This window comes from Mesocricetus auratus, unplaced genomic scaffold (genome assembly GCF_017639785.1).
Source record: "Mesocricetus auratus isolate SY011 unplaced genomic scaffold, BCM_Maur_2.0 Super-Scaffold_100008, whole genome shotgun sequence".
NCBI lineage: Eukaryota > Metazoa > Chordata > Mammalia > Rodentia > Cricetidae > Mesocricetus > Mesocricetus auratus.
In genome coordinates, this window is record NW_024429192.1 from 65,040,809 (window position 1) to 65,061,562 (window position 20,754).

General features: G+C 39.6%; 1 protein-coding gene across 1 annotated transcript in view; it reads right to left on the minus strand.

Annotated features, from left to right (window-relative positions):
- Positions 1 to 1,433: 1,433 nt before the first annotated feature.
- The window catches only part of Tprg1 (tumor protein p63 regulated 1), a 139,556-nt gene continuing 120,235 nt past the window's right edge, over positions 1,434 to 20,754 (minus strand). Inside the window, exons 5-6 of the mRNA XM_040751021.1 lie at positions 9,930 to 10,083; positions 1,434 to 1,717 (exon numbers count right to left, since the gene is read on the minus strand). Coding sequence (XP_040606955.1) covers positions 1,523 to 1,717; positions 9,930 to 10,083 — 349 coding nt within the window. The 3' untranslated portion in view covers positions 1,434 to 1,522. The remainder of the gene's footprint in view (positions 1,718 to 9,929; positions 10,084 to 20,754) is intronic.

The following is a 20,754-nucleotide window of genomic DNA, read 5'->3' on the forward strand; positions in this document are numbered from 1 at the left end:
CAATTTGATAACTGCCTGTTCCCAGGTCTTAGAATCTGAGGAAGAAAGCTTTCTAAAAAAAAGAAACAGGGTAAAGTAAACTTCAGAGGAGCCAAGAGGTAAAATAGCTAGAACTTTCAACCTTACCATCAAGGCAAGTATCTCAACTTTGGGTCTCAGGAGAAGCAAAAAGCTTTCTGTAATAATGTTTCCAGTAACCAGCATTCAGAGCGTCTAAGCTAATGTAAGATTTAAAATTCTAAAGAGGAAGAAACAAAAAGAAATGAAATACTTTTCAGGGTTGCTCAAAGTCAGAGCAACAGGAGGACATAAGAAGAAATACAAGGAAAAATGGATGGGTATGAAATGATATAGACTGTGTTAGGAAACCATGCTCCCAAAACCCTGTGAGATCCTGAGCCTAATAAAGCAGAAAGCCAGTCCCATCCCCACTGTAACCACAGGATTCTTATTTTTTCTGTGCCATATACAGACACTCACAAAAGATTTCACTAGAAGAGAATATGTTGTTAAAAAGTACTTGAAAACATACTGCAAAATAGAATGGGCTATTAGCCAGTATTGACCAACTGTAGAGTTCTATGGACAAATTGTGCTCTAGGAACTGACAGTAAGGTGAATGAGTAATTGAAGAGCCTTAAGAGCAGGGAACCTAATTAACAGACCATTTTAACAATTGAAGACTTGGCCCAACACCACCAGGGAAAGATGGAATTGAGAAGGAACCTGTGGGTGATTTTTTATTTTTTTCTTTTCAATGCTAAGAATAAAATTCAAGACTTTGTACAACTTGGGCAAGCTCTATGCTAATGAGTTATACCTCTAGTCTTAGAAGAATGTATTTTAAGCTTGGATACAATGCTATGCCACATAGCCGTGTATTAGTATAATGGGATGCATTTTGCTTAGAATTCAAATTCATTGAAACTGGTAGATTTCAGGGATGGATTATGAAAAGTAGTACAGAGAAATCTGAATTTGGAAAATGCTTAATGCAAGGGAGCATTGGAAGGACTGATATAGGAATGACTGGAAGACATAAGGCAGAGCCTCATCTTGGGATAAATATCAGAGATGACACTAGGGACTAAAGTGCCCTCATAAATGGCAGATAGAATAACAGAGCCCTGACATGTTAACAAGAGTAAAACAGGGTTCAGGGCATGAAAACTAAATGCTGAAAGTACCTATGCTGTGAGGGACAGAAAGGCAAAAGTTTAAAGTTTAGCAAATTTAAATTTAAAGTTGCAACATGGATTCTGTCCAGAGATTTTAAATTTAGGAACTCATTAGAAAACATTACATAAACTCAGAAGTACTTAGTCTGATTTTACAGAAATTTGATTTCTCTCATATAAGAACTCAAATGTCTACCAGTCTAATCAAGATTTTAGACATCTTAAAACACTAATAAGTCAGTCTTTTAAACATCATTTGAAAGTAACTATTGTAATTTAAAAAGAAAGTACTGCATTTAAACACATCAGTTATCTACAGATGATGGACTTTGTAACAAAGGGTCTCAAAAGCCAATACCCCCACGAGCCAGGGAATAGCCAAGTTTGTTTCGGTTTCCAATGAATGACATGAGCCCAGTGTAGGTCTCAATCAGAATAGGCTGGGTTAACACCATCAGTTCCTCTCCTCTTCCAGATCCAGTAGAATTCTTGTGAGCACTCTTGATAGCTGGAACAAGCTTCGATGTGAACCCAGACAACTGAAGAACAAAAACAAGAGAGAGAGAGTTAGTGACTCCAGGAAGCTCCTGAACATCACCACGATCCAGTCAGTCTGGGTGGGTAGACCACCCTGCTGTGGGGCAGCAACTCCTGCTTCTTAAACATGAATGACTCCTCAGAAATGTTGGAATTGCTTTTGTTTAACCTTTACTAGTACTCAGCCAAGAAAAAATACACACAGTAAAATTATCTACCTTATTTGTTTTTCATTATTCATAACTTGTACAACATTCAGGAATCAACTTAACCAATATTTGACCATAGTCTACTATAAATTAGATACTTGTTGGACACTGCTGAATGTCAAAGGCCAAATATGAACAACTGCTGCCCTTGAAGACAATTGACTATGGTGTAGTTGACAAAATGCACCTGCTGTCATAATGAAAAGTTCATTGTAACAGTCAGGAAGAGACAAATGCCTGTGAAGAATGATGGCAAAAGGAGATCCTCAGGCAATCTTGAAAGATTAGCAAGATTCCCGTGGGTAGAACTGAGGTTCAGCAACTCAGAAAAGGGCAAGAAACTGGTGCTATGTCTTCCCCCCTCTACCTCCTTCCTGGCATAGAAATCCTGAGAAAATATCCATGCCTCTCATTACTACAAAGGTACAGATAGAAAATACCAAATCCCATAATTTCAAACCATCTTTCTTGAGTGGCAACATGGAACTTCTGTTACTGGTTTTCTTTTCTTTCTTTCTTTCTTTCTTTCTTTCTTTTTTTTTGAGAACTACATATACGAATACTGCATCTACATCACTCCTGCCCCCCCTAGTCCCCAAACTCCTCTCTTGTTTCCTCTTTCCTCCCTAATTCATGACCTATTCTTTAATTACTATTGTTACACACACATGCACGTATGTGTACATATATACATAAGCTATTTATCGAGTCCACCTAGCACTGTGGCACTGTGTGTATGTATACATATACATGGCTGACTATTTGGCATTAGACAACCTATGTGGGAACTTGTCCCTGTAGGAAACTGAGTTTCTCTCTCTCTCTCTCTCTCTCTCTCTCTCTCTCTCTCTCTCTCTCTCTCTCTCTCTCTCTCTCTCTCTCTCTGTGTGTGTGTGTGTGTGTGTGTGTGTGTGTGTGTGTAGTTTTCAGAACATAGAGTTAGAGTTGATAGGATAAGAAAGTCTGAATGAGTGGGAATCTTGTGGGTAGAAAAGAAACTTCTGTGTTTTCTCTGTACACTTTCCATTATCCCCAGTTACAGGGTCCGTACAAAGCAACTGATAATTCCAGAAAAAATGGGCATGGATGCCACACATTTTGGCCAGCATTGTAACTTGCCAACATCTTCAGTATTGGACGCTGATTTGGTCTTCATCCCAGGGTGCCTCCCTTTCCACAGAGAAAGGTTGAAACCTGTGGCCCCAAGGCTAGGAAAACCTGCCGAGCTAAGGAATGTGGGCCTGCAGGCATGAAACCTGGTCTCTTTGCCCAGTATAAACAGGAAGCAAGTGATGGTTGTACTGCAGAAAACTGAGACTCTAGGCGGGAGCCGCTGGCAGACAACACCTGAAGCAACCAGGGGCCCAGGCACTCAGCTGGTAAATAATGGCTGTAAAGTCAAGAATACTGCACCTCCTCCTCCATGAGCACTACTGTGCATGCTTCACCCGAACCAACGCACGGCCCCTGTGTAACTGGAGTTGTTAAAACTTGACCCTCTGTTTTTGAGACAGAAATAAAAGCGGGAGACAGAGGTGGGTGTATAAAAGCTTTTAGACAAAAGTATGTGACTGGTGGCATTCATATCAGATGACACAGCGTTCCTGTCACATAGATTGAGTTCAGGTGCTTGAAATGCTCAAGAGCCAGCTTGGGGACATGGCCTTTTGTCTGCCACTCCTTTAAGGAGCAGCTTGTCTCTGTAAGCATGCCTGCCTCCTTTGAGAGTGTTCCAGACATGGCTGGGAATGAAGTGTATCCAATGAAACGCAGTGCGTTGAGTTTGAAATAGTGTCAATATTTTCTTTCCTGCACTTAGATTCTGAGACCACAGGGGATTCTCAAGAAATGACGCTTACAATGAGAGCTGAAAAAGTGTTTAGTAGTCCAGTTTGACAAACTCTAACCTCTGAGAAGGCATTATGTTAATACAGATGGTATTGGTAAATGAAAACGTTGAGATAATTGTGATTTACCTTTTAGGAGACTGTGATTTCTTGATGATGGTGATGATAATGATGATAAAAGAGCTAATATTTATTGTTTGCAAGAAACAAACTACTTGATGGTTTTTGCAATGATTCTGAATACCAGTCTTATCTCACTGCATGCCCTGGCCCCCACTGCTATAGCATTCTTTCTCTCACACTTGTTTTACCTATAAATTTGATATTATCAGTATACTCATTTTTAGGGAAAAAGAATATGAAACTCAAGAAGGCTTAATAATTCACCCAAGGGCACACAGCTGGTGAGTACCTTGTTTGCAACTTAAAGTTTGTCTAATCCCAGTACTTCAGGCTACATATATCATGAAACTGTGTGTTCTGTAGTTCGGTAAGTCTTTTTTAATGAGATGGGGTCTTGGTACATAGCCAACGCTGGTCTTGAGCTCTTCATGCTCCTACCCTGTGTCTCCTGAGTATTGGGACTGCAGATATGTACCACCCCACATTTTAAAAGGAAGAGGCTTTGGATTGCTAAAGGGTATTTAGCTATGTCTCCTTCTGGTTGCCCCAAAATTCTAGAGCTAAGGCAAGATAAGACATTTCAAGCAAAGAAAACATGATGAAAAGCTACAAATGACAAAGCTGTATGAAATATTCTTAGATAATGAGTAAGAATATGTGGAATTTAAAGTGGTAAGTGTGAGTGGGTGTGTACGTGCGTGTGTGGGGGGGGTAGGTGGGTGTGTGTGTGTGTTGTCAGAGGGGAAGGTTAGAGGGGGATAGGATGCGAACAGACATTAGAATGAGTGGAAGCTTTTGTGTAGTGAAATCCTACAGGTGCCTGAGGGACAGGAGTTACAAAGTATGTTGTATACTTAAGCTGCAAAAAAATTCTCTCCCATAGTGAAACTACACTTGACTACCAAATAGTAACAGCCTTGTGACAGCTTACTATGTAAAGGCCACACTTGCAACTCTGCCTAGAAAACTTGTTAATATATTTAAATGGAGATATCAGTGAAATGCAACAGAAGAAAAGATATTATTTAAATTTAGATAGTGTCAGAATCTCTGCAACTGGAGTAACAGATGGTTGTGAGTCACCCCAGGTCCTCTGCAAGATCAGCAAGTATTTCTAACTGTTCCCGTCCCAGAAGAAAAGAACATTTTTCATTGGCTATGTGGGGAGGCATTATGCAAGAGGGAGTCTTGAACTTGGTTTTGAAAGATGAGAGGAAAATGGGGACTAGAAAACTTTTTGGATTGAATTGTCAACTGTGCAAGTTAGGTAGAAGTTCAATGGTTTTCATTAATACATCTCTTTTTAAAGTCAAATCTGATTCTAAACGAAGTATAATGAGAGGAATAAAAATATTCCATGGGTTTGAGTGAAGGGATTGGAGCAGATTACCTGCTTGGCTTGCATTTTCTTTTACTCCAGCCCAAAATTACGGATTAAACCAACATTATTAATACTTGCTTTTCACAAGAGTTATTTGTCACAGACATATAAGTACTTGTCCTTCTAGCCACATGAAAATGTAGTTCTCACCTCTCATCTTTTTGGAATGGATGGAGTCTTTTGCAGAGACTCACAACTGGCCAAATGGAAAGATGCCCAACCCCAGTTCATATATTTGCAACACAACCCACACACCTAGGCTTCAGTGAACACTGACGAACAGGAGTAGAGAGTCTTTAAGAGCCAATTGACCAGGATGCTTGGTTCTAGCTAGTGTCCTTTAGACATGATAGGAAATGTGCATGCCTGAATTTTCAACAATTTGGCTTCCTTAACAAGACCTGCATAATGTTATTGCTAGATAGGGGGATATTCCAAAGGTCCTCCCCTTGAAGAGCTACAAGTGGTCAATGGCTGCACAGAGAGAGAGAGAGAGAGAGAGAGAGAGAGAGAGAGAGAGAGAGAGAGAGAGAGAGAGAGAGAGAAAGAGAGAGAGAGCATCACACGTACACATGCAAAGAAGTTCTTTGGTTTTATACCCAGTTCGGTGAAGATTAGTAACTGTTAAGATGTGGATGTATGGTTCATTTAATATTATGGTTCATTTTCTTAATCACTGTGCTTAGTGCCTTGACTTTTACAAAGATGATATTTATTCCTATCTTAGATGTTTTGTTAGTTGATTTACAAGACAATATCACTCATACTATAAGCAATAAAGATAAAGTGATGTAATATGTGAGATTATATTTTGTGTGCTGTGCAAGTACGTTAAATGTGAAATACTCTAGTATCTTACATTTTCACAGTTGTGTATTGTGAGTAGTACAGAGCATGACCCATGTGCAGATTTGACAAGATTTCAAAGTGGACAAGGAATGTGGACTTCTAGAAAGAATCCATTAGAGCTCCGTGTTTGTGGGACATGGAATGTCTTACGATGTCTACATTTATGGTTATCACCATTCAAATTAATGTAATCACCATCATTTTCTGAATCATATCAGTCATGTGTCTTTATTAACTCCATGCTGAGTAATTCAAAATTTCCTCACTCTCTACTATTACTTCAACTTACTTGGGCTCTTATATTTATTATCTAAGTCATTACGTATTCATATTTTGGAACTATCTAAAGTTACACACCAGCTAAACTACTCTTACTCTGTGGACATTATATACATCTTTACCGACCTCCATTCTTTTTCACTGGAAATAAACTTCTGTTTAGTCAGTTGGTTTCCATTTTTAAATCTTTGCATATTTGCTTGTTGCTTCTGTCAAACATTGCCTTGCATGTGGCTCAAATATTATTTCATTATGTTTGTATCCTTAGCAACAATTATACCTGTATTCTGTGGATGTCAGAAAATGTTCAGTGAATGTAGAAATTATAAGAGAAATACTCTGGGAAAGAATGAGTTTGAATTTTTTAATAATAGATTATTTTATTAGCTTGTAAGTAATTTCAACATTTTGACTATATGTAATCAACTTCATAGTTTCTCTTCCCTGTGCCACAATGTTTGCAAAATCTAGTTGAATTGCTTCCTGACTTTGATTTAGTTATGCATTTCTCCTATTTTCATCTATTTTATTAGTAAGAGAAAATTGAAAAAATATCTCAACTCTCTAAAAAGCTCATTCCATGAAAATATTCAAATAAGTCATATTCAAGATTCACCTAAGAAGTGACCCTATTCAAATCTCCTATTCCATGTTAGTATAGCAAAGCCTTAATCAGATTCAGTCCTGGAAGAAGCCCTACTGACATATACTATCATAACATACAAACCAACAACAAAAAGAAGCTAAGACTTGGGGACCTAGGTCAAAGACTTACTGGCATCCCAGATGGACCATTTGCTTTCCTAATGATGAGTTTCCTTTGGGATGATCTTTGAATAAGAATTGGCATTAGCAAATGAAAGTTCCAGGCTAGTACCAGGAATGGAAAAGAAAGAAGAAAGAAAGAAAGAAAGAAAGAAAGAAAGAAAGAAAGAAAGAAAGGAAGCAAGTAAAGAAGGAAAGAAAAAGAGAGACAGACCTTAGACTAATAATATAAAAAGAAATGATCTTGCAATGATCTCTCTAACCATGATCTAAACTCATCCCTCTAGATTGTGCCCTATGAAATGTCCTCTTTGATCATTGTCATTCTCATTCCTTGAAGAAACCTCCCTCTCTGCTCCATAAGAAATTCTGTCAATCCTCTATACATTCATAAAAGAAACAAAGAAAAAAAGCCTTAAAATAAACACATTGAACAGGGCCATAAAGTGATATGATTGATTAAAAATCAACCAACTAACATTCATTATATTTTATAGGCATGTATATGTTTCATACACACACATGTACACATACACACATAAACACACATGTACTCATTGGGAGTTCTAGTGCTAAACACAGCGCTCTAGACTAGCAGCTACATTCATGAATACTTAGGCAATGATTTAAACTCCCTTCAATATTTCACCTTTCATGTTCGTAGAAAAAATTATTTGATTGCATCTGTATGTAGAAGACTAAAACAAAGTACTATCAAGCCATCGCATTTCCTGTAGCCCATAGAACTTAGTCCTTAATCATTCATTGTGAACTTCTTCCAGGAAAGGCCATTCAGAAATAAGTACCTAGTGCATCCGGTAGGTACAAGAAACAAGAGAAGGCTTGTCCCAGGGAGTGACATGTGTAATAACTAAGTCAGTTAAGTGTTTGTATTGGCTAATAGTGAAGTTCAATTATTAACACAAAAATTTATAACATTTTAATGATTAAAAACAGTTTTCTTCTAAAAAAAGGAAATTCCCATGAGAAAGTTCATTATTATATATTTCAGTCTGGATTAACAAGTATCTTAATAAATGTCTTCCATTGCAACTAATAATTACAATGAAAAACAGGAGCTTGGGGAGGGTGTAGGTTGAAGAGAACAGAAAGTATGAGGGAGGCAGGTGTGTTTTTTTCTCATAAGGACTTTTGAACAGTATGGGGCTGCTATCACATCTGAAGACGGACACTTTAGTTCAATACACATTCCCCCTCCATCTCTCAACTCCCTGCGCAAGTCTGTTCTTATCGCATGGCTTAGTGGAAGTGTTTTGGTGCTGGTCTTGGTTTTCACTTTGTTTTGTTTCGTTGGCTTTAGGTGGTAAAGCATCAGTCTAAGAGCTGCTGTTGATGGCTTGGTTGGGGGATTGTGAAATGGGTATCACATGAAGTGAAGCAACATGATCCCTGAACTAATTCAGTGCCTGCAATAGTTGAAGTCAGAGACAACCATGAAACTGTGACCTCTGAGGAGACATGCATGAATTCCAAGAGGATCACCAACTTTTCCTGGGAATAGAAGGTAGTAAAGCCAATTTATATGTCCACTAGGGGGAATTAAGACCCCATCTAGCTTCTGATCACAGACAGCTTGCTTCAAGGGCACTTAACAATGTACAGTTATTTATTTACACCATACAAATTTACTTGCACAAATAGGTATGGTTACATTAATGTAAGAGTTTTTATGTGCCATCAACAGAACTCCAGAAAATAACTGCCAAGTTTTTAATTTATACTAAATGAGTTACAATATTTTAAAGTAAAATACAGATGTCAGTGTAAACACTCAAAGAGGAAAGAAAAGACAAGCAACTCTCAGTCTATGTGTACACACTCATGTGTGTATTTAGTTTTGTGACAATAGCTTGATTTTTCACCAAATTTTTAACTCCAACTGGTTTACTTTCTAACTATGTAAGGTGTCCCTGGACTTTAGTATTTCATCTACATACAGATAGATTAACCCAAATTAAGTTATAGGAAATCACATTAGTCATTTGAATTATAATATTTTAAATGTTGAGCTTGAATGCTTTCTTGATGGGTGGTTGCTTTTAGGTCAACAATGATTTAATGTTTTAAGATGTATTCACTATTTAAGGTTGTTTACATTCATAAAGAGTTGTCCCTCTGTGGGCTGCCAGAAGCAATGAGAGACTACCACAAAGAATTTTCCCCGTCCCCAAAGAGTTAAATGTCTGCCTGAAAGTATGAGAAATGGAGGCATATAAAGAAACAACCATGACTTTGTCATGTATGGAGCACTTAGACATGCTATCCATTTGAGTGGATAACAGTCCAGTGAGATTTGAGTATCCACCACAGTCACTCTGGAGATGAGACTACTAACACCATCCCATGGAAAGAAATGACTTTATATTGTATGACCACAGAGCCAGTATGACACAACATGATTCACACTATTTCATATTTCTTCCCAGAATAAGACAACTAAGATGAATCTATATGGAGAACATTACATGCGCCCGCTTGCAGTAAATATAGCTAGCCACACATAAATACTGTAATTTGTTATAATATTCTATTAAAAGATGATATCAAGAGGGAAGGGGCACATTATGGTTACATAAATATATGACAACTATGAAATAGCTATATTCATCACATAAGTGTCTAAAGAGGCATTCAATATTCATCTACATACCTTCTGGCCATAACAGTTTTTAAGACAAAACTTGTGCTAGAAGCACACAGCCTTACCAAAAGAGCTAATATGGGACAAGGTACCACCTACCTTGCAAATCTCAAGGAACTTCTCACTGGTGTATTTCATAGGGTGCTCAGTGAAGGTCGCATAGGGAACCTCAGTAGACCACGGGTTCCAGCGTGACAATAGAGACTGTTCCACTGTGCTCCCCCAGCAAATCCTAAGGCCTTCTCCTGGTCTCCTAAAGGAAGGAGATTTTTATTAGATTGGACATTTCTGTTAGATATGTTGCAGAATATTGAATCACATAGTATGAAAGGTGCCTTCTGATTCATTTAATAGAGTTAAATGGTCAATATCTAGCCAGAAGAGAATAGGTGGGAATTCCGAGGAAATGGAGGAACTCAGGATGAAGCTAGACCCCAGTGAGATGTGAAGCAAGTCAGACATCCAGAGTGAGAGAGAGGTAAAAACCATGTGGCAGAATGCAGATTAATAGAAACAGGTTAATGTAAGTTATAAGAGCTAGTCAGGAACAAGCTTCAGCCAAAGACCAAGATGTCATTATTTGGGGGCTGGTAGCTGACAAGAAAGTTAGACTATATTGATAAATAAAACAAGAAAAATGCAGCAAGTGACTGTAACTCTCCACTTAGCCAGTCTATATCCACTGAGGTGAGTAGCTTACTTCAAATCAGACTGTTAAGGAATGTAGGAAGTGAAAGAAAGGGCTTGTCCTCAAACAGGGTAGGTGCAAAACGTGGAGAAGCCATATGTAAAGTGACCCTGGTGCTCAGGCCAATAGTCACAGCTGGAAATACAGGTGCTGGCCTCATTGTGACATTCTGATGACAGAAGAAGGATGGGAAACAGTTTCAGTGACAGAGGAGATGACACAATGAGAAGTCATCATTTATTTACACAGAGCAGTGAACAGAAGAGAACAATGATGACCTTTGCGAAAGACGAAAACCATTGAAAATGCTCAGATTCCTAAGTCAGTGACTCCTCTTCTGTGTCTCCTGGTCCTCTGTTCCCTGAACAGAGCTTACCTGATGAAGCTGCAGCAGGAGACACACCAATGTTAATAGAGACTCTACAGGCTTCTCTCCCTAAGCTCTGTCCTGACTGCTAATGTGCAGAAGGAAGGCATGGTCTGACAACTCAAGTCTGGTCGCCCATTAAATACAAAGACAAAGCAAGGGAAAGTCAAAAAGGAATAGCAGGCAGGAAGTCATGGCCTAAGATGTGGCTGCACTGAATAGAACTGGCATGCGTCCTGCATCTTCTTTTCAATGTGTCCATTGGAATTCAGGGTTTGTGGTTTCAGCAGGCTCTAGGTGCAGAAAGGCACCTGGAGGTTAAGCCAAACTCAGGTGCTCTGCACTCAACCAGCTTCAGAACCAAGGTGGGTGAAATTCTAAGTGGCTCCATGAAGCAACCCTCTCAGTTCCTTTCTTCTAGAAATTCAATCCCAGGATTTTGAGAATGAAAACCCAGAGCTTAATTGTGGTGCCTTCCCAAAGCTGTCACTTCCTGTATTAAGGGAAGATTCCTTTGGGAATATAGTGTGGTTTCTGAATGTTTATCCATAAAGAAATGAGTGTAAACAGTCTCGTACATGCTCACATAGCCCCGCCTCTCAGGCTGATGCTAAGCTGTGTACGAGAGAGAGAGAGAGAGAGAGAGAGAGAGAGAGAGAGAGAGAGAGAGAGAGAGGAATACTGCCCAATTCTCAGATATTTGGTGATTGTGTTTGAAAGCCGAAACTCAAAGTGTGTGTGTGTGTGCGTGTGTGCGTGCGTGTGTGTGTGTGTGTGTGTGTGTGTGTGTGTGTGTGTGTGTGTGTGTTTCATTTTGGTTTAATCCTTTGCCCAAAAAGTATGAGAAAGGAAGAAAGAAAGAAAGAAAGAAAGAAAGGAAGGAAGGAAGGAAGGAAGGAAGGAAGGAAGGAAGGAAGGAAGGAAGGAAAGAAAGAAAGGAAGGAAAGAAAGGGAAAGAAAGATAAAATCTGATGCAAGCCTCTGAAATTCCCTTTCCAAGCTCTTCCTTTTCAGATGTTGTATTGATTCTGGTCATACCCTTGTGTTTTTCTGTTTCTTTTTTTTTACCCTGGCAATAAATCCCAAACTTCATGAATGCATACTTGCTCATTTATGAAGCACTGTGGCTTGAGCCAATTAAAACAACTTTCACAATGGAATATTATTTACTGCTTTGTATGTCAACTTCTCCTCTAAGTACAGTTTTGTTTATCCAAAAGGGATGAAAAAAATCTCTCAATATAGTTTCCCTAATAAGTACCCTTGTTTTTTTTCTTTAAGGAGGCCTTAAATGAAAGTCAAGCATAAAACTCAAGAAGGATATTATTGTTAAATATCTGATCATTTTGACCATGACAATAGCCTTTTCCAAGACATTAGGAGTTGTTATAAAGTAGGGAAGAAAATAGAAAACTGAGTATCCACTCCATGGGTGTCATTTAAGTGATGCTTGCCAGGCCCTGTAGCACAGGACAATGATAAAAGCTTTTAACCTGTTTCTCTTCTGGCACATGTTTTTGGGATAACTGTGGTGACTAAACACACCTTTATGACCAGAAATATTTCATGCTACAGTAACTTATGCTCACAGAGAGAATACTGCAACTTAATAAAATAGAGAACAAAGAGCAAAGAACAAGTTGTTAATAGTCCTGTATCAGTCAGGATTTTGACTCAATACAGTATGATTACAGACAAATCAGATTTCCCTTCCTGAATCTCAATATAATTTGCAATCTGACTTATTTCATCTACTGAACCTTCAGAATATGTTTGTACATACAATAAAAATTGTATGACCTTCACATCCATTCTTTAGTCACTGGGGGTTTGTGACGTTTACTTATGTCAGTACTGGTTGTAATATAAAAACTATGGTCATGTCACACAAATCAGGTAGTTCACGACCACCTGTAACCACAGCTCCAAAATATCTGGTGTCCTCTTCCAGTAACCCATCCCCTGACACATGTACATACATGCATACAGATATACCCATACATAAATAAAAGAAATCTTTCTTTGAAGAATAGTTGAAAAAATGTTTTGTGTGCTATATATGGCATTATCCAATTAACACACATTCAAAGCTTGATACATTTTTTATATTTTTCTATTTTATTTACTCTAGACAATAGTGTGTTTTGAGCTCACTTGATAGAGGTAATTATAGGAAACAAAGAACAGACTTAATCAGGGCATCAAGTCAAGAACTGTTAGTGAATTGGAACAAACAGGATGGAGCAATCCTCAGCACACAGGAAGTCTCATGAGGCTGTGCCTGTCAAAGCCATCCACCTCTTTCTTCCACCCAACTGTGCCCAGGAATACTGTGCTGTGCCTGCTTTTCAAGTCTTAGTTTAGTGTCTATGATTCCAGGAACTTAGGTTCTCCAGACCAACCTCCCCATGGATAGCTTAAACCAGCTTTCAATTCTGTCTTCTTTAGATGAAAATAACATAGCTCCTTTAGCTGTTCTAGCAGGTTGAGAATGTCTCCAGGCAACTCAGAAGCTGTTGCCTAACCTGTACCTACATTCTGTCTTCAATATCACCACTTACTGAGAACATTCTCTAAGTAAAGTGCAATTGGAGGTAAAGAGGGAACCCAGACCCCATGTTCCAGGAGAAAATTAGATGATCTCTTGAGCCGGCTTGGCCACCATTTGATCTTTCCAGACCAACACAAACAAATAGAAACCTGGCAGAAGAGAAAGATTCTCATTACAACTTTCTCCTCCCTGGGTCTGGCCTGCATTTTCATAGTTCTAGAAGTAAGAAAGGCAATGTGGTCTTTGTTCCTGGAAAACTTCAGAGTCACACAGGATAGGCCAAAACAGAGCAATAGCTCCATGAGAAAGCAATTCTCTCCACGAGAGAACTTGGTGAAATGTTTGTGATGATCAATTTTAGGACTCTAAACTTCTTAAGTTAGAAGGAACTTTCTGGGATGGTTTCTACATCATACTCTCTGTCTCTGTCTCTGTGTGTGTGTCATACATACACACACCCAAACACTCCCATGTCTCATACACACATAACACACTCACATACATACACTCACATATACACATACATACACTCTCTCTCTCTCTCTCTCTCTCTCTCTCTCACACACACACACACACGTGCAAACACCCTAAGAACTAGAATTTTCAAAGGCCTCAGGTCTTTTTAGAGCCATGTTAATTATCTGTTCTACTCAGTGACTCAGGATGCTAAAATACAGTTATTGGCAGGGAAGAAAGCCTAAGCAGTTACAATTTTCAGGCACCACAGCCAACAAGGTTTACCTTCTAGAGTATTAAAGCAGAGGCACACTGAAGAAGTGAGTTTATAACAAAGGAATTACTCGCACAAGGGCCAAACGACTATGGGCATGAAGAAGAACATTTTAAGTACAAAAAGTAACTCCAGGTTGGATGGAGGGAAGCATTTCTTTAATCAGGATCGAGTCTTTTCAAGAAGGCCTCCTGAACTAGGAAATATGCCCTACCAGTGCCTTCTCTGGCTTAAATTTGTTAATTCCATGACTTTTTCTTTCTTGGGGGAGAAGCCATGCATCATCTTGTATAGGACAGCCCAGCCAGCTTCCCTCACTCCTGCTCGTCTACCTTGGCCTCCCAAGATTCTCTGCTAAGGCGTGAGCTAAAGACTGCTCCCAAGAATGAGAAATAGCAGCTTCCATTATTACCTCGTCAGCTGCCCCTCCTTTGCACTCATCTCAAATCTCAAAGCTGTACCACAGAATTAAAAACATAGCTCGAGGCACTGAATGGAGATTTATGAGGAAGCACAGATATTAACTCTTACTCTAAACGCAGGGCGTGTGCTTGTAAGTAACTGGTGAACAAACACAGGGGAGGCCCGGGGGGGAGTGGGAGCAGTTCAGAACAGCACAGCCTATTTTCTTCCTGTCTCCTTTTTCCTACCTTACACCTTTCATTGTTGAAAGGTAGATCTTCTAGACCCATGAAATGTTAGTCCCTTGCTTATTTAATCTGGACAAAAGCAGGGGCAGAGTTGGCATCGCGGTGGGTATTCAAGTCTCCCTTGCTCATTGAATGACCTCAGATGAAATATTTTCCATGACAAGAGCCCAAAAGACGCTGGCACAGAGTCAGACAATGAGATTTGCAGAATGTGTTTACATTCTCTCAGTGTCCCTAGGCTGTTCCAAGCCCATGGGCAGGTGCTGTCTTTATCTACTCTCTTTGCTCACCTGGCTCCCTCCCAGAAGTCTCCAGGGCCTTGGGCTCTGTCAGATTAACCATTTACTGGCATGGGTAACCAAGAAATCCTGTAGGTGATGTTACTGGAGGGAAAGGTGAGTGGTGATGTCGGAAGCACTGCAGTGTCATAAGCAACCTCACACATGATATGGTTCCAAAGGTAAGAAACCCCAGGAACTCCAGCAGCCTGACTAATGGCTATCTTACATGATGTCTTGAAACCTTAACTTCTCCCCAGGTATCTATCTATAAAACCAGGCAGACGATGTCAGATTGTCTCTCAGGGATTCATTTTTGTTTTCTTTTTCCCTTCTAAAACAGGACCTGTACTGAAAGTCCAAATTACACCCACCAAACAAAAGTCAAAGGAACAAACAAAAAGGCTGATTGACGAGTGGAGAAAGTTCTTAGGCAATTGCTCAGCACCATCTGAAGATGGTCTTTTATAGAAGACCTGAAAACATCAAGGCATTAAATGAAAAGCAGAAACCAAAGAAAGTGAGAGTGAATAGTTACAAAAAAGGTGACCAAGATGGCTGTAGGTCCTTACAAAGGCTGTCCTTCTGCTTCGGAAGAGCTGTGTCCAACCAGTGGGGTTCACAGAGAAGAAGTGTAAGACCCACACCAAGGGTTTACCCTAAGTTTTTCTGATTCACAGTGTTAAAATGTGCATATGAATGATGCTGCCAAATTCCTCCATTATTGGAATGCTACATTTTTGGGTAATAAGCTCTCTAGACTGGCAACCAGTAAAACGTGGGTTCAATTTCCCAGTAACTTCCTTTGTGGCTTGGACCTGGGTATACTTCTGAGTCACTATTTCTCTTCTTACAAAGTAATGGTGGCTCTAAATTAGATAATCTCCAGTGGAATTCTACTGTACAACATGTTGACCCACCAGGACCAAGATTTGCCTACTTTTCCATTTCCTTTAAATGACACAGAAGTAATGTTTTGTTTTCTTCCTTGAGAACTTATGTGGGTAGATTAGTTAGAAGGAAGTTGTTCTAAATAAGTTGATCACTTATTTTCTTAGATTCTTCTGAAAATATTTAATTATTCAATCACTTAATAAAAGCTGTCCCAATTCCCAGGTGTTGGCCAAGAAGGGATTTTGCATTCATCATTTATGTTCTGTTACCCTGATTCTTTAATGCTGCTGAAACAGAGAGTAGACTCTATTAGGTTCCCCTGGTGATACTGGAAGCCCCCACAGGACCAGCATGTAGGCTAGCACTGCCCTCTATGAAAGTGGCTACCAATCACTGAGAGTGAGATGATGTGTCCAGAGTCTAAAGGATGCTTGACTGCTAAGTTTATTGGTTGTGTGTCAGCCATCTCTCCTTACACCATCCCTTTGCCATTTTGTGCTGTTATCCACATGTTACGACTGGAGTTTCTCTTCTTCTAGTTTACATTTTTTTTTAAAAAACTTGTAGCAGAGAAGCTAGCTACTATTAATATTGGTGTCACAGACAAAATGATTAAATTGAATATCCCACTTTTCAGGCCATTTTTCTCTAATGGAAATGCATGTTTCAAGGGGGAAAAGTTGAGTTTCCCTGTGCCTTTTAAGTGGAGAGCCAATCCAGTGAACTTGATGCTAAAGGACAAAGCCTGTAATTGTTTTAGACCTGAACACTTACATGGCCAATTTGGAGTCTACAGCTACAGTGCCAGGTTAACAGTGATGACTGGAATTGGAGGTAGCTCAGATGTCAAAGTGTTTCAAGCTGAAAGCATGAAGATCTGACTTTGGATTCCTCAGGACCCACCAAAAATGCTGAGTGTGGCCACATGAATCTACAATCCTAACCACAGAGACAGAGACAGGAGGACCCCTGGAGCTTGTTGACCATCTGGCTTCCCAAGTCAGTGAGTTCCAGGTTCACTGAAGACTCTATCTCAAAAATGAAGATAAAAGGTGACAAAGAAAGACAGTTGGCATCAATCTCTCCCTATCACATGCTTTAGCACACTCATGCACCCAACCATGAACACATCCACATGCATATACCACACAGACACAAATAGACACACTTGTATACACATACACATGCACATGTTCACATACACACATGTCCGCATGTACACACACACATACACACACACACACACACACACACACACACACACACACACACCTGTCTACTGATGGACTGGCATGAAAATTTGACATTCTTGGAGTCATTCTCTGGCAAGCACTAGCATTGTCATTTTCTGGACAACAAGTCTGATATTCTGTAATGCCTCCAAGTGTTTTAGAATGCTAGTTCCATAACATTTAACTATTATTTCAAGTAGAAATAATTACAATCATCTCTGCTAACCTGTCTTCCTAAGAACAAGGGAGATTTCTCTGGATAATATAGTAATGTGAATTCAGAGAAAGGAGTGAGCTCTTACAATGCAGTGTTGAAAAAAGGTTTACTGCTCTCAACTTTATACCAAATCCTAGGTGATGAGGCAGGTCAATGCAATATGGAAACTAATATGTTCATTTACTAGAGGTAGAGTTTAAACACAAGCTGGGACGATCAGAAGCATGGCCTGCTTCCAAGAGAGGGGGCTTTTGCTTTTCCTTTCCTTTTATACCTCACCTGTTCCAGGGGCATGGACAGTATTGTGGGCTTACCCCTACACCTAGGCAAGGATTCTGAAGGCTGTAAAGCTTGCAGGAAGTTCATAGTAAGCTTTATAAAACAGGCAACCTCTTGTCTAGTAGTTGATGAGCATGAACACTTACCAAATCTGAGAATGCAACTCTAAAAATATATCCTGAAATTAATTGAAGATAAAAGAATCAGTGATAGGTATATAATAAAAAATGCATCATGAGCCTTTATGTGATAATATTTATTTCCCATTGTGATACTCTTGAACAGTCAGAGAGAGACAGGCCAGAACTCTAAAATCTGTAGAAGTTGTGGTGGGAAGTTACGGGGCTTGAGCAAGACAGTGAATTGTCTAACAGCCTAATTCTAACATGGAAGCCTCAGTAGAGAGTGGTTTAATTAACTGAGGAAACTTGTCTCTGGCTGCCAAACTCAAAGCTGTAGAATGAAGAGGCATTGTGTTCACAGAGTGAGTGACAAACACTGCCAAGCCAGATGTCCTCCTTGGTCCTTCGCCATGAGTGGAGATGAGCTTTGCTCTCTGTCTGCCTCCTGCTGAATGTCATCAAGAAGAGTAAGTGAAGGAGATAGAGCATAGCATCAACATTTGGGGGTAGTGGTAATGGAGAAAGCAAGAAACAACAGACTAACCGTTAAACCATATATAACAAGCTTAGTAGCAGGTTTTCCATTTTTAAAATAAAGATACTGCTAACTTTAAGATATACTTATGAAAACACTTTGTATGTGCATGAATTTGCTATTACTTTGACGACAGATCATTTGAAACACCTAGGACACAGAGCCACTGGAATTAATGCCCAGATATTTCTGAGGCTAAAGTGGCATTCACTTCATTTGTTTAGTCTACTGATTTGAGTTGAGTCTGCACATTGTAAATGCTAGCCAACAAGAAGACACTTGCAGAAGAGGTTACCGGTTTCCTGCATTGTTCTTAGCGCAGGTCTGGAGCTGGACTACATCTGAAGTGGTAGAAGAGCAAGGCCACATGCAGGGCTCCACAGCCAGTGTGGTTAATTCTAGTTCTTCTACTTGTAAACCTGAAAGCAAGCCTGCCTGGACATAGGAGCTTCTTACCAGTCCACTGTGCTTGCACTAAACATACATGAGAAGCACAGAAATGTTTTTATTAAATATACTAGAAAGTTGGCACTCATGCTACAAGTAGGACATTGTTTTCCTTCATTGAAAAAGTCTTACTGCAAAGGGTCTGTACTGCTTTAGCATGGCTATAATAACCTACATGCTTAATAAATACATGAGGCAAAGACGAGCTACTGGGAAAGGGGTCAGATTTCTACATTCATCAGCTCTACAGTTCACCAGAAGCTCACAAGGTGGGCGTCCAGCCTTTTTTCTACACTGGGCAAAACTGAGGTCCAAAGTCTTCCAGCAGCAAGAGCTGGAACCAGCACCTGAATTACATCCCACATCTCCTAAAAATCCCATGGTCTCCCATCAACAACACAATGAAGAATGCGATGAAGTTGGTATGTTGAGATGTTGAGTGAAGCCTTTTCCTTTGGTTTTTCCCCACCAGTCGCCTGGGCTCTGCCACGTTGTAGTCCCCAAGTAATACACAAGACGCTGTATTAATTATGAAGCTGTTGGTCTTGCTTGTTTCTTACTGGCTAGCTCTGACTTAAGTATTTACTCCATAATTGTTAATCTAAGTATTTCTCTTACTGGAGAAAAGGGTCCGGACTTCTTACCCCTATGGCAGCTACATGATGACTCCCTGAATTTCTCCTTCCCAGAGTCCACCTCAACTCCTAGTCCCACCTATCTTGCTTCCCTATTGGCCAACAGTGCTTTATTGACATATACACAGAACTTCCCCATCATTAAGAGAACCCAGTCTTATTGGTAGCCACTCTTCCCCTGAACCTACCCTAACCTCTGCCTTTTACATTAAAAAAATCTTATCTATTTATTTATTTAATGTACATTGGATTTTGCCTGCATGTATGTAGGTGTCAGATCCTCTTGAACTGGAGTAACTGACAGTTGTGAACTGCCATGTAGATGCTGGGAATTGAACATGAGTCCTTTGGAAGAGCAACCAGTGCTCTTAACCTCTGAGACATCTATCTCTCCAGCCGCCTAGTTTGGTTTTTTTTGTTTTTGTTTTTGTTTGTTTTTGTAATAACACAACACTCTTGATTCAGTGAGGGAATTATTTTTCTTCATTCAAAATTTCCTACTCCATAGGGTCTGTATTGTTGGAGTATGGAAATAATAACCTGCATGTTTAACAGGTTAAGAATCATCATGATGCAAAGAGTAACTGCCAGCTCAGCTTAATCCAGACAACCCAGAAACAGGCACAGGGCCATCCAGTTGCCTGTGAAATTCAGAAATACCTTCCTAGCCTAAAGTTCAAGGCATTTTAAGTTCAGTTCTGCCACACATTCCCAATATCCAAAACCACAGATTCTAGGAATCACAACCAAGTACTTCAGTTTGCTGAGACTGTTTTACCATATTTATAATTCTGATAACATTTCACTAACATCCAACTATCTTATGTGACTGAATGAGCTTTGATGCTCATTCCTCAGACTAGAGAGGTCTGGTTGCATTAGCCTATTCTGAATGGTACAGATGCTTTCTGGTTGTTTAAGGCAAATGAAAGAAAACTCTATGGCAGTTTTACAAAAGGTGGTAATTCAGAAAAATGCCCAGATAGGAGGTGCTGGATCCCCTGCATGCACAATGAGGGCATTCAGAGAGGATTTGAAAGTAGTTTTCTATGATCCCTCACATGTCACATCGACACTAAATATTCCTGTGCCAAGAGGTTGCCAGATCGAGAGAAGAAGGATAGCTCTATGTCAGGCTACAAGGAAAATGTCAAATAATGAGTGAAACATCTTGTGACATTATGTAAATCACATGAGCCTCAGATTTAGGTTAGTTTTCATCTTCTGTTTGAAAATGAACTTACTTGGAGCACCATAAATATGTAAGCTTCAACCTGTATATAACATCTAGCTTAAATG